At 42.4% G+C, this 14423-nt stretch overlaps 2 protein-coding genes across 3 annotated transcripts in view; one reads left to right on the top strand and one right to left on the bottom strand.

Moving 5' to 3' along the window:
* TCN1 (transcobalamin 1) lies at positions 355 to 13239 on the bottom strand. Of its 2 annotated transcripts, XM_021082977.1 has the most exons (9): positions 13082 to 13239; positions 10085 to 10264; positions 8638 to 8781; positions 7504 to 7659; positions 6806 to 6993; positions 4287 to 4473; positions 2201 to 2378; positions 757 to 875; positions 355 to 584 (listed from the first exon to the last, which is right to left on the bottom strand). In XM_021082977.1, exons 1-9 carry the CDS (start codon positions 13158 to 13160, stop codon positions 523 to 525), a joined length of 1293 nt encoding a protein of 430 aa, XP_020938636.1. In that variant the 5' UTR covers positions 13161 to 13239; the 3' UTR covers positions 355 to 522. The 2 variants fall into 2 exon arrangements, with proteins under 2 accessions (XP_020938636.1, XP_020938637.1); XM_021082978.1 differs by lacking the exon at positions 7504 to 7659.
* The window catches only part of LOC102158414 (placenta-specific protein 1-like), a 62871-nt gene continuing 57121 nt past the window's right edge, over positions 8674 to 14423 (top strand). The window contains exon 1 of the mRNA XM_021082989.1: positions 8674 to 8811. The gene's annotated coding sequence lies outside the window, so the exon portion shown is untranslated. The remainder of the gene's footprint in view (positions 8812 to 14423) is intronic.

Below are 14423 nucleotides of genomic sequence, written 5' to 3'. Positions count from 1 at the left end.
TGATGTATAAGCCCCCCTTTTTGCCCTTTCTCCAGAGCAATATTTTTCTTCCTACCCACTGTCTATAGGAAGCCAAGACATCTCTATTCCTCACTTGCATCTGAGTTTCAGACAGCTCAGTCTCCCTACAAACTTTCTCCTGGATCTCATTGGTTGCAGCTGCAACATTAGACCTAGAACTTTTTTCTCCATTTCCCTCAGCTGCCCAAGGTCACCTAGATAGTGAGTAGGGGATCCGTGAGTAGAACTCAGCTTGTTAGACACATTGGTCTAATCTCTTTCGCTTCACTTCTTCCGGAGGCTGTTTTCTCTCTAATAAGCATCCCCCTTTAATGTGAAATGATTAGAACATGCTTTTTTTTGTATAATTGCTGATACTTTATTGAATGTGCAAAGAGAGAAGCCAAGGTTATTGACTGTGTTATTGGGATTGAGCTAAATGAAAAGGAAAATATGAAAATCAATTTCCACACGTAATTCCATTCCAAGAAGATTAGACCCACGGAGGAGGGTTTGAGTTTCTTAGTATGTGGCCCAACGAATCTCTAAATGCTCTCCATTTTTGACAACATAATTCCCAGCTCCTGAAAAGGATGAAGGAGGAGAAGTGGGTCAAGTGATTGGATCATCAAATCATCAAATAATGGATATTGCTCTCCCAACTCCTTGGCACACTCTCCACCAAAACTTTCACTTTCACACCCAAATGCTTTGGGCATCTCACCCTGCGTAGTTGTTTGGCGTATTCCCCCTTACCTTGGCTTAGTGATTTGTTGTTGCTCAGAAGTTCCCAGTAGGTTCTCTCATTATTATTGGCCCATATGCCCTGAACAGAGGTGATGTAGGGGCCCCATGGGGTCTCCGTCATGGTGAAACTGTTGGGGGACAGTGAATGGGTTACAAGAACTTAGCATGTTCAAGGCAACTCCACATGGGCATTTCTCAAACTTTAATGTACCTAAGAATCACTGGAAGATATTACAAAAAAAAAATGCACATCTTTTCACCCTATCCCCAGATACCCTGATTCTGTAAGTCTGTTCTGAGACCAGGAACCTGCACATTTTGTCAACATTCCTGATAATTCTGATACAGGCACTGACAATCCATGCAAAACTAGAGAAATCATTCCCAAGGTTTCTGCCCCTCCCTCCTGTTGTAGAAGACACTCTGCCATCAACAATTTCTAATCTTCTACCCAAGACAGTAGCTGTTGAAGATACTAAAGCAGTACAACAAAGTGTTAACCTCTTGTCCTACAGGCGCTTACAAATGAGGAACAGGAAAGGATATTTAATATTTTATGTTTGTTTAATAAAAAGTGACATAGTCAATGTCTGTTTCATAGTCTTTAGTCACATTTCTCTATCTTCCTGGGGACACTTGAAAGCCACCTTCATAATTATAACTACATATATATAATTATAGTTATAAACACACACAGGCATATATTTTGACACATATATGACTTTATCTGTAGTGTCTTACTTTATGCTATTTGACATGATAAACTCTTGTCAGTTGGATTTAAGAAGCCAAATACACCGTATTTTTTAGAGGCAAAGTCAATATCTTAATTTAATATTTATCCTTTCAAGTATGAGGAATTTAACCTAGGATGTACACGAATCCCCTAAAGGTAGGGATGGCATAAAGAAGTGGGCATTTGTGAAACCTCTGATTTAAATGACAAGTTTTGTGCATTTGTTCATTTTTCTGGGATGAGAATCCCACTTGCCTGATTTTCAAAGGGATTGGTGATTCAAAAATAGTTAAGAACCATGGTTCTAAACATAAAATATCTGACTGCGGGTGTTCTTTGACTGCACCTGCAGCATGCAGAAGTTCCCTGGTCAGGGATTGAACCTGTACCACAGCAATGACCACGCCAGATCCTTAACCCGATGAGCCACCAGGGAACTTGAAGAAGTTCTATTTCTTGAAGGAGTTTTATTAATAGGAGAGAGATCCCTGGTACTTATTCATCTATTCGGTGAGCAGTAATTTAGTATATGCTATGTACTAGAAGGTGAAGTTTCACCTCCCTTTTTTTAAGTCCTGCCCTGCAATGTGGGTGGACAGCAAAGGTACTGATTGAGAAGTGTTTTCAATGTATTTTGTATTCAGGTGCAGATGCATTCTTGCTGAGGTTCTTATAATCATATTACATTCCTTAACCTTAGGTTACATACAGACATACCCATATATAGTGCTGTTTTTTTCCTGAGCCGCCTTCATCACATCGAGGAAGACAGAACCATTTTTCACAGTGATGTTGATGCAATTTGATATTTCATTGATTTTCACACAGTAAATGACTGAGATATTTTCAGGTGAGAGAGTAGGTACCACAGGTACAGGCTCATCAGTGATGTTAACTGGCAGACATGGAAAAGCAGAGAAAAATTATTGTTCAGAATAATAAAAATGCTGTTGGAATCTGCAAGCTATCCAACCCCTATCTATTGACCCCTTTTCTTTATGTAGAAGAGGGTTTGTGCAAGAACCAAGTACCATCCATTGAGGGGTGGATCTCACATGACTAGAGCACAAGTTGAAACCAGATACTCATCAGCTTGGGAAGGCTTGTGTTTGCCTCAGCCTCTAGCTATTTCAGTAAAATTCAATTGCCCCACGTCCCACTTCCTACAGAAGTGGTTTGGCTTTTTTTTTTTTTTTTTTTTTTTTTTGCTTTGGTGCAGCCTACAACAGCCTACAATACTGCTCCCCCTTTCTTTTTTTTCTTTTTTTTAAAATTGATGTATAATTGACCTACAATATGTTTTTGTTTTATTATAGTTGATTTACAAGTTTGTGATTATTTCTGCATACAACAAAGTGACTCAGTCATACATATGCACACATCCATTCTCCTTCAGCTTCTTTCCCCGCATAGATTATCACAGAATACTGGGTAGAGTTCCCTGTGCTATGCAGCATGACCTACAATATCATGTTAGTTTCAGGTGTAAAACACAGTGATTTGACATCTTCATACATTGCAAACTGAGGAGTTCCCGTCGTGGCGCAGTGGTTAACGAATCCGACTAGGAACCATGAGGTTGCGGGTTCGATCCCTGGCCTTGCTCAGTGGGTTAAGGATCCGGCGTTGCCGTGAGCTGTGGTGTAGGTCGCAGATGCGGCTCGGATCCCACGATGCTGTGGCTCTGGTGTAGGCCGGTGGCTACAGCTCCGATTAGACCCCTAGCCTGGGAATCTCCATATGCTGTGGAAGCGGCCCTAGAAAAGGCAAAAAGACAAAAAACAAAACAAAGCAAAACAAACATACATTATGAATTGATACTGCAACATGTCTAGTAACGGTCTGTTACCAAGCAAAGTTATGTTATTGATTCTGCTCTCTATGCTGTATGTTATATAACCATGACTTATTTATTTTCTAACTGGAGGTTTGTACCTCTTAGTGTCCTTCCCCTATTTCACCCAATCCACTTCCTTTTTATTTCTTAATATTTATTGAAAACAATAAGTGCCGAGGAAATGTACTAATCATTTTATATGGATTCTCTGCTTCCAGTCCTTACGAATACCTATGTTACATACTATTATCATTTGCACTTTTTTTATGGCCACACCTGCGACATAGGAAAGTTCCCAGGCCAGGTGTCAAATCAGAGCTTTCGCTGCAACCTGCACCACAGCTTGTGGCAACTGGATCCTTAACCTACTGAGCAAGGCCGGGGATCAACCCGTATCCTCATGAAGATAACGTTGGGTCCTTAACCCGCTGAGCCACAGTGGGAACTCCCTGCATTTCTTATAGTAGAAAACTGAAGCTAGATGTTAAACTTTTTGTCCAAAGTCCCTAAACCTATAAGTGGTTGAAACAGAAATGAACAAGATAGAAGGAAAAAAAAGTCCCTTTTTATCTCTTGCTGCAAAATCAGTTTGATGAATGATTCATGTTGCCATTTTCTTATAGTACTGCCTTATTCTTTCCATACAAATGCTTTATGTCCCCGAGGGATTGTTCATTGAGCTCTGTACATGGCAATCAGAAAACACCCCTTGGGAGATCAGCATCCTTTAATCAACCCCCACCTTGTTTGTCAGTGTTTGAACCAAGAACAGCATCTCCTACCCTGTTCAGAATAAACTGTCAGGTGGTTATAATCCATGATGACTTTTGGCGGGCTGAATTCCATCTGGGAACTGTTATGCTTTACGGGCTTATCTGGTCCCTTTCAGTCCCAGAGGACACTCACATCTCACACCCTTCGGGTTTTATGCTGAAAGGCAAAAGAGTTTGCTCTTTAGTACTATACCTGGACTTTGGGGACAAGTAGCAGTTTTGTTAACGTCCAGGTAGGTCTTTCCCAACAGGGCAGGTAAGATCTGGGCTGCAGCGATTGGTAGACGGAATACTCCCTGAGAAATGTTGTTAAACACCGCGTCCAGAGTTTCTTGGCAATTTGATTCATTTTGGTAATAGTCTGATGCGACAAAGAGAGCCTAATGAGAGAGTGAGAGAATGAGAATAAATGAGAGAAACTTCAAATAGGGGACAGCCGACATCTAATTCAGTAAATATGTATTGGACATTGTGTAGGACCCGCCTTAGACCACTAAGATATGTTTCCTACCATCAAGAAGCTTATGAGCTAGCTTGGATAGGGAGGTGGGAGTTGCATAATAGCACAAACTATCATAGTGTCAGGCTTTCTTTACCCTCTTCACTCTTGTATTGCCAACATTAACTGGAACAATGCCCTCATGTGGGAGGCACTCCGTAAATATTGTTAACAGATTCGTGGCGTTTCTGAGGAGGAAGAGCTCCTACACACTGAGTGAGTCTGAGGAAAGGCTTGGTGGAGAAGGCGATACTTGAAGAGACCTTGGCGCTGTGATGACGTTTCAGCAGATGACATGAGGAAGCAATGATGTGACCAAAGAGGCTAAAGTAGGAATGGGCAGGGCATGGCCTGGCCATGGTGAGAGTCTCTACACTTTAGTAAAATCCCCAGAGGACTCCTTCTGGCTTAAGAGGACTGGTGTAAGGGGAGCATTCAGGCAATTGTGGGACAGCCTGGAGAAGTTTGGGGCCAGATTGGTAGAGCCTTGAGTTTTGCTATGCAATGTTTGCCATTATTTACTTGGCAGTGGAAAGTCAAATAGGTTCTTGAATTGAAACTATCCATGCAGCAGATGTAAACTGGACTGAAGGGGCAGAATTATGGGGTAGGAAAAGTTAGGAGGGTATGAGAGTGAATAAGACAAGGACTCAAATGGGCTGAACTTAAAGATGTTTCTCTGTAGTTTCTCAAGGAAGGACAGGCCCCCTTTTCATCTTTTCTCGAAGACCCTTAAAAATAACCACGAAGTCAACCAGCATTTGTGGGATATTAAAAAGGCCTGATCCTATTACGTCTCCTCTTATAAACTGTCTGATAGACAAGGAGCTCTTGATCCTGCTGTGAATTAATACCACCTGTAGGGTTTTTCAGCAAGACCAAGGCCCACGTTCCACCCCTAAATTTCGGTATTAACTGGCTGGGTGGGGCATAAACATTAATGCTTTCTAAACGTGCCTCTCAGTGATTCAAATGTGCAACCAGAATGGGAAACCACTATTTTATATTAATTTCTTCTTTTTTTTTTCAGGGCCACACCTGTAGCACATGGAAGTTCCCAAGCTAGGGGTCGAATCAGAGCTGCAGCTGCTGCCCTACACAATAGCCACAGCAACACAGGATCCGAGCTGCATCTGTGACCTACACCACAGCTCATTGCAATACCCGATCCCTGACCCACTGAGCGAGGCCAGGGATTGAACCCGCAGCCTCATGGATGCCAGTCGGATTCATTTCCACTGCTCCGCAACAGGAACTCCTGTTTTATATTAATTTCAAGCTGAGCAAGCATAAACAGGAACAACAATACAAGCAAACTTTATGATCAGCCCCTTGCTCACGTCTTCAGCCTCATGTTGTACTTTTTCCCGAGGACTCTGTGCTGGCCATGCCGAACACTGTGATCTTCCTAACATAATGTTCTTTCCTGCCTTTGTCCTTTGTCCTTGCTTCTCTTTTTTTGAAAGTCCTTTTAAACTGAGTCAGCCTAACAGACGCTAAGTCATACTAAAGACGTAGTAAACTTTTTTTTTTTCCTATACACCTTTCTTGATCTCTTCTTGTCTCTACTCCTTCAAGTTGAGTAGGTCAGTGAGTGAATGCAAGAATAAAGTCTCAGACTTCAAAGAACATATATAGGACAGTATAGGTGCTGAGTATGAACTTTGAAACCAGCTATTTCAGTCCTGCCTCATCTGTCATCACTCTCTGGCCTCGTACCCTTAAGCAAGTTACTGGTACTCCATGACTCATGCTCTTATTCTAGGAAATGGAGGTAATAAGTCCTTCCTCATTGGGTGGTTGTGTACATTAATGACAGACTATCAATAAATATGCCAGCTGCTGTTACTGCCACTACCACTTGCTATTTTCATAACAATAGTCTAATTTGGGGAGGAAAGATGAAAGCACCAAACAATGGTCCGTGGTCAAGTGTGAAACTGCTTGTGATAGAGCAAGATAGATTGTATGTAGTAGGCTCTAGAATTTCTTAAATGTAGTCAGGAAAAGCTTCACAGAAGCAGCAGATGTGGAAAGGTAAAGATGGAGGTGAGGCGAGTACAATTCAAACAGGGAAGGGGTATCACATGGGCCAAATCAGTCAGTGTAGGAAACAGGATGGATGCTATGCCCTCAGGAGGCCAGTAAGGAAGGATCAAGATGTTGCTTTCCTGCATGATTCCTTCTGTCTTCTGTTTTACCTTCTGACTCACCTGCATAGCTTCTCCTGTGCTATACGCGTTTCCAAAGAGACCACCATTTTTCTCAGACTGGATCTTATGTACCAGTGACTCTATATATTTTTGGATTGTGTCTGAATCCTTAATAGCTGCTTTAATCTTCCCATTGCTTATACTCCTCTTCACACAGGTCAGAGCAAGAACAGCCACGGCTCCAGTATCTGTCAGGACACAAAATGTGGGTGACAGGGCCACCATCCTGGTTTGCCTGGATGGAGCAATTTCCTGATATGAAGGAATGTCACTACCAACAGAAGGATAGATCCGGGCAAATTGGGATGGTCGGTCATGCTAGTTAATGATGGGAGAGAGGGATTTCAAGATATAGCAGACACCCCTTTCTCTAACATTTATACCTTCTGAGATGCATATGAAGATTCTCATGATCTAGCCTCACTTTACTGATGGGAAAATTAAAGTCAAGGGTTGACATCCATTGGTGACTCGATGAGAAGAGGGAGCAGGAACCAGGTCTATATACTATATTGCTTGTCTAGAAAGAGGCTTAAATACCACCCAACATCCATTTTTCTAAAACAGATTCTCTCCCGAGGAGACCAGGGTAAAGGGGATAGAAAAATTTCAAGTACTTATTGGTGGAAAAATTCAAAGGACAAGACCTACTGGTGTCCGTGGCTTCTCAGTCAAGGGGATTGTGTTTAATGACTCACCCACTGAGAAATGGCCGCTAAGATTAAAGTTTTTATTTTCAGGATTGAAGTAATGAGTGACATTGCTGATTGAATAGTTCCCTCTGAACAGACACAAGGTCAAAACGTCGAAGCTGAGCTGGTAATAGTTAGTCAGCGGATTGCCGTTGTGTATTTCTGGCAGAGAGAAAACAAACACCTTACTCGGGAATGTGGTTCACCTTGTTTCTCCTTCCTTGATTTCCATTTCTTTGCATTGAAAGAAAAGTGACTAAGGGAGAGGAGAGATCACAGAGAATCAACAAACCGGGGACATCGAAGGGCTGTTAAGGGCCACCAAATGCAACTCGGCTTTCGTTTTAGGGAGTTCCCGTTGTGGCTCAGCAGTAACAAACCCGACTAGGTTCCAGGAGGATGCAGGTTTGATCCCCGGCCTCAGTGGTTCAGTGGATGTGGCCATGAGCTGGGGTGTAGGTCTCAAATGCAGCTCAGATCCCTCGTTGCTGTGGCTGTGGCACAGGCCTGCAGCTGTAGCTCCGATGTGACCCCTAGCCTGGGAACTTCCACATGCCCCAGCTGTGGCCCTAAAAAGACGAAAAAACCAACCCCCCCCAAAAAAAACCCCTTTCATTTTATGACTTGGGAGATCCAGTGCTAAAGAGATAAAAATGCCATCCTTGCCATCCTCTTATTCAGCGGTAACAGCGCTAAGGCTAGACCCCAGAAATAAAAATCATGTCTCACCAGCAGCCAGGATGGTCAGCCTGTTTTTCCCAGTGATGAAATTCTTTTTGCCATCTTTAGCTTTTATACAAGGATCATATAGTTGGGGACTTATGACACAGTGTCTTGTATTGCCTGATTATTTCTGGTGTCGTTTGTCTAAAAGCCAGGCTTCCAAGGATTAGGGAACGGTGGCCCATACGTTTGTGTGGGGATGTGGTGCTTGACATAGGGTCAATGCTCAGCTGAACACATTTGGAAAGAAAAGTCAAGGCACACGTCGAAAGAGGGAAGAAGGGAAAGTGATTTTCAAAGGGAGAGCAGGATGAATGTGAAGAAGAGAAGGAAGGAGTGGAGAGAAACGTCATACAGTTCTGAATCAGTGGAGGAGAAGGCAAGGGTGTCCAGGGTCTCTGAACATTTGATTCTCACCCATGTTCTTAATTTCTTCTTTGAACTTTTCCCCTAGTTTCTCAACAAGGTGATGATCATGTATAAACCTGACATCAGGGTTTTTGCATGCTCCAAAAGCCAGAATAATCAAGGCAAGCTGTCCCGAGGTTAAATTGGACATGTCTGCAAAGAAAAGTATTCGAGTTAAACAAGGTACATGCTCGTGATTTTTTTTTTTTTTTGCCTCCAGTCTTCCTTGTGACTTCCATTGCCAGCACTTCTTTCTCCTGTTCCACTCAATAGTGATATTTGATAGTTCTCTTCTTTATCTCCACGAGATACGATTCTTTTCTAGCAGCAAGCTAGATCTTAGCCTTCGCCATGAAATTATGGGCTCTTGTTTGGAATCATGTGAAAATGAACAAAGAATAAAAATAGATAAATAATAAAGCCTTGGGAATTTCTTTTTGGGGGTGCCATCTGGCAGGATAGGAGCATTTGACTTGTGTTTTCTGCTTTATAGAGTATCAAAACTCCCAGGTTGCTCCTAATTCTCACAATAATTTTGTTAGCGAGGTGGGGATGGCTCCCCCCTGGCCCCCCATACTTGTTTGAAAGCAAAGGCTCCATACTGATGTGAAATGCTCCAGGTGGGGTCTGGTCTCAAATCCAGTCCACATCTCCATTGCTCTATGGTTGCCTCTCTGTTGTCAGCTTTCTTTCTTTTTTAGAATTAAAAAAATTATTATTATTATTATTTTTTATGGCTGTACCTGAGACATATGGAATTCCTGGGCTAGGGGTTGAATCAGAGCTGCAGCTGCAGGCCTAACCACAGCCACAGCAACACAGAATCTGAGCCACATCGGTGACCTACTGCATCATATGGCAATGCCAGATCCTTAACCCACTGAGCAAGGCCAGGGATCAAATTGAACCAGAATCCTCGTAGAGACAGTGTCGGGTTCGTAACCCACTGAGCCACAATGGAAACTCCTGTTGGCAGTTTCCTTAGTTGTGGTTCTTACTCCTGTCTCCTTCTGAACTCAGCTAGATTATATAACAGTCTTAATGGATGTGAGTCCATAATTACTTTTGCTTTTCCCTGTGACTTCTGGAAAGAAAATGGTTTTCAGGGCCCAAAGAAGGAAGGCCCAGCTCTAGAGTAAGTGGCAAGGGATTGATATTTTGAGGAAACTTTTTGTCATCTCACTTTTTTAAAGTTTAATGTAAATTTTTAAATTTATTTAAAAAATTACATACTTGTGCTAGATTTCTTTAAAAAAATTTAAGTAGCATTGGTTTATAATACATACCTTTTGTGTGTGTAGTGTTTTGTTACCACTTCTGCTCACTTCAGGTGTTATACTGCTGATACTGATGTATTGGGGATATTTTGGGCACAATTCTTAGGACTCACCAGGGTTCATCTTTAAAGGTAGGTGAGTCTTTCCCTAAGTCTTCTGGGGAATGTAAGCACACTCACCTCTCCTGTTCATATCGTCTTGGATTCGCTGACTCAGCTCTTCTTCGAGGCTTGGGTTCTGAATCCTGGCAAGTCTTTGCGACAACAGGATGCTGGCTCCATAGATTCCTCTGATTTGTTCTAAATTGTCCATTGCGCTTATCAGCAGCCTTAGATGGGAGTAGTCTTTCTCGCTTACCACTTTGGCAAGGGAGGGAGGAAGTAGGAAAAACAGACTCATGAAATATTTGGGCTAGGAACAGGGGTGCTATTAAAATATGTAGTAACAGATATGGCACAGACATAGACCCATCTGGCAATGTTGCTGTAACAAAACGAAGGTGGGTCTGGAGCCCCACTTATGCCAGGTGGACTTTTTTGCGAACCGGCGTGGAAGTGTCAGATATTTTAACAACCGGTTCAGCCTTTCCATTGTATCCTGGTGAAATTCAAGTCCTGCCTGGTAGATCTAGTACGCCTATCTGATTTGAGGCCTAGAGGGTGTGTCCTTAAAGAGACCTTGGTCACTGGAGCCTTTTTAAAAATTTTTTTTTCTTTTTACGTCACATGGAAGTTCCCAGGCTAGGGGTTGAATTGGAGCTGCAGCTCCAGGCCTACACCATAGCTGAGCCGTGGCTGTGAACTACACTGCAGCTGGCAGCAATGCCAGATCCTTAAGCTGCTGAGCAAGACCAGGAATTGAACCTACATCCTTACAGATACTGTGTCAGGTTCTTAACCCACTGAGCCACAATAGAGCTTTAGTTGAGACCATAATACACATCTTTTGCCCTCCCAGCCTAGAGACCAATCTGCTTTCTGGATTCAGTTATTTCCTTTTCCATCTTCTAATTCCATTGGGTTAATAATACTAAAGAGAAGAAGAGAAAAGAGAAAGAAGGCAAAACATTCTATGCGTCATTGGTGATTGACCCCAAAGCTGCATTGTCTGATTGCCGAGCTGGCCAGGCATTATCATAAGATGGTTGCTCAGCCATATGCACCCTTTGGAACATTTTCCAGTGTTGGCCTACAGCTTGTCCAAATCGCAGGCAAAAATGGAGGGAGTCACATTTCGCTGTGGAGATGAAGAGAAAATACAGAGCCCTCCAAGCACTAGAGGGGACTAAGAAGAGTTAACTGTCACTTCAACATTTCTAAATGTAGTTTGACCGTGGTCCCAAGAAAAAGCCTATCCATCTCCAGGTTATCTCATGGGTTTGTGGCATAGTGAGACTGTGAACCCTGGGTTGAGGCAGACATTGGCTGGATTCTTTGCGTCTTAACTTGTAAGTGGGAGTAAGTTATGTAACTTTCTTGACCTCAGTAAAAATTATGGACATTAGCATTGCTCATAGGTGTTGGATAAGAGACCACTTCATAAACTATAAAATACTGTACATATTATTACTTCTAGCTCAACTCAAGTTTCTGTCACTAAGGGAGTCCTGGAAATGTGATTTTCCACACCCACCTTTCTTCACTTTTTCCAGGAAGATCTGAATAAAGTGACTGTAGAAAGGTTTGTACAATTGGACAATTGTGAGTCACCTCTGAGATTCCGTGGAAGCATCCAGTTCAGCAGATTTTCTGGCACTGAAATAGACTTTTTAGTTCCTGGTCAACAACTCAAATCGGCTTCCTTGACCACTAATTACAAAGTTAACTATGTTTTGTATGATGATTTAAATTTCAAGCCTCTATAGAGAACCCCTATTCTCAGGATACAGCAGAGGAAATGACAGGCCAGGAAAAAAATTAGAGTTGGCAGAGTCTGAGCTCTAGTCTTTCTGCTGTGGGCCGGATGTCTTCTTGTAGGCTCTAGAGTAGCAGAAGATGCGATCGCAGATGGCACCACCTAGTAGCATCATCTCTGCACTGATTTGAAGCTCAACTCCAGGGTAAAGACTTATAAAAGAGAAATCTACACTATGGTGTAGATGAACCTATCTACAAAACAGAAACAGACTCATGGACATGGAGAATGACTTGTGGCTGCCAACGTGGAGGCAGGAGGGAGTGGAGTGCATGGGGATTTTGGGGTTGGTAGATGCAAACTATTACATTTAGATGGATAAGCAATGAGGTCCTATTGTAGAGCACAGGGAACTATATCCAATCTCTTAGGATAGACCATGATGGAAGATAGTATGAGAAAAAGAATGTATATATATATATATGTGTGTGTGTGTGACTGGGTCACTATGCTGTACAGCAGAAATTGGCATAATACTATAAATCAACTATACTTCAGTGAGAGAGAGAGAGAGAGGGAGAGAGAGTGATATCATGTACCTGTTAGCCATATCAAACTTTAAGAAATCACCTGCTTCAATACTCTTCCCTGATTATTTTCCATTTATGGATGGATGAAACTAAAAAATTTAGAAACATGGAATGTTAAGTTACTAAGGGATCAGACTAGACCTCAACCCCATTATTCTTTCTTTTTTAATGGAATCACACACTCTCTGGAGCCTACATGATGGAGCTTCTATCCATGTCCTTGGGGAAGAGTTGACAAGAGAGGTATGTGTAGCTTGGAATAACTAATCTCAATAATGACAGGACAGCAGTCATCATCATTTCAAAGAGATTATGGATATTTTTTTTTTCTGTGCCATTACAAGGAGTTAGCCCAAAACCCATGTGTGGAACTTCAGAAAAATAGAACATCAAAAGATACCTTTCCACCTCTTGGAAAACTTCTGTGAATTTTCTGTCATTGACAATGAACAAGAATAGGTAATTACTTGGTAGGGCTGTTGTGGTCGAGATGATCTCAGCATAGGAACAACAGTTAGGCAAGTTAATATTGAATCTAGGATCCTTCTTAAGATAACACACATTGCAGAACCTTCCTCACCATCTCCTTCCACCCTTTGCCTTGCTCATAGAGTCCAACAACATACAGCACTGGAATAGGGTCTTTTCTTAGGTAACTTTACACAAAGCTCCCTGTCCATAGCCTTCAGGAGACCATCATACTAGAGCAATTTTAGCTCAAAGGATACTCACCACAGCTCTGGCATAGTTGGCTTGGAATGAGAGAGAACAATAGGAGCCCCACGAGGGGCAGCTGGTGTGATTGTCTCATCTCTCCAGCAGTTGTATGGGAATGGCGAGGGCTTGACTGTCTATTTATTGGGTGATGGACATAGGGTAATGGGAGCTCCTCCTTTAGTTTGCCTCAGCCTCTTTCACTGAAGCAAATATTGAGCAATGTCAGGAGGTGTGGTCAAGTGCGTTTGTCCAAATAATGTAATAAACCAGGAAGACGACTTGAAAGATACGGTCAGGGAAAATGAAGAAATCATTTTTTTTTGTTTCCTATACCAAACCTGCAGGGTCCACCTTCCTTATTTGCCTTCGGCCCAGTGGGAATAAATGATGTAAAGGATTATTTTCAGTAATGTTCCCTCTTTCCCATCCTATTTTGGTTACGCTTTATTTCTATCTCCTGAGAGATTAGATTTGATGGGGACAGGGCTGACAACAGATACAAATGGAAGTAGAAGTTCTAAATCTGAAGTTGGAGCAGGCAGGATACGGGAGCCTGGCACATGAGAAGGTCTCCGGCATAGTGGTTTTTGACTTCTGATTTTTCTCTTAAGGTAGATGCTCTGAGAATTTTCTAGCCCAAGAAGAAGAAGATCATAGAGGTGTACATCAAAGTGAATTTTTGGTGTGCCAGGAAGGATGTTACATGCTACATGTGAGAAATGCTGCTTATCATAGTTCTTCCAAAAAAGTATTAAAGAATACTCTTGGTTTGGCTTTAAACTATTTGCTCTGAGTCAGCAAGATGGCGGAATAGAAGGACCTTTGCTACGCCCCCCATAGCAATAGTAATTTTAGCATCCATCAATGGACAAAGATTCCTGTGTGGAAGCTTTGGGTTCCAGGTAGAAGATTGTGGTGTCAGTGAAGCCATAGAGGAGGCTATATTAAACAAGTAAACTGAAGAAGACAGATTTTCATTCACACAAGCTAAAGCACAGCATCTTCCAGCTCAAATTTTTCTTCCTGGCCTGTTATTTCCCCTGTTGTCCTGAGGAGGAAGGCTCACTGGCCATAGTCCTGGATACAGACCCAGAAACAGCCTTATCCCCTAGAAGACTTGGCTTCAGCTCTGTTTGACTTTGGTTCTACGAATGGTACCATCAGACAAGGGACATGGGAGAAGTCATGCCCACCTGAGCCTTGGGTAATAAGCCTGCCAATCTTATCAGGGCTTTGGATCCCAAATATAGACCTGGCTCTATCCAAGCTCAGCCATGGTCCGGGAGTGTCCTGCCCACCCAGGGACTTGGCAGGAGACATACTCATCTGTGCCCAGGGGCAGGTCCACTGACCTTGG

The sequence above is a fragment of the Sus scrofa genome, chromosome 2 (assembly GCF_000003025.6).
Source record: "Sus scrofa isolate TJ Tabasco breed Duroc chromosome 2, Sscrofa11.1, whole genome shotgun sequence".
NCBI classification, from domain to species: domain Eukaryota; kingdom Metazoa; phylum Chordata; class Mammalia; order Artiodactyla; family Suidae; genus Sus; species Sus scrofa.
The sequence above is the reverse complement of the archived record's forward strand: the minus strand, read 5'-3'. Positions and strand labels throughout refer to the sequence as shown.

What these genes read in the sequence shown, in the direction of transcription:
- TCN1 (XM_021082977.1), bottom strand. Translation starts at nt 13,160, where the DNA reads ATGAGACAATCACACCAGCTGCCCCTCGTGGGGCTCCTATTGTTCTCT. An exon ending in CCAACTATGCCAGAGCTGTG is followed by an intron (nt 10,265 to 13,081) that starts GTGAGTATCCTT and finishes CCCTTGCCAAAG; the next exon opens with TGGTAAGCGAGAAAGACTAC. An exon ending in AAAAACAGCACTATATATGG is followed by an intron (nt 876 to 2,200) that starts GTATGTCTGTAT and finishes GTCCCCCAACAG; the next exon opens with TTTCACCATGACGGAGACCC.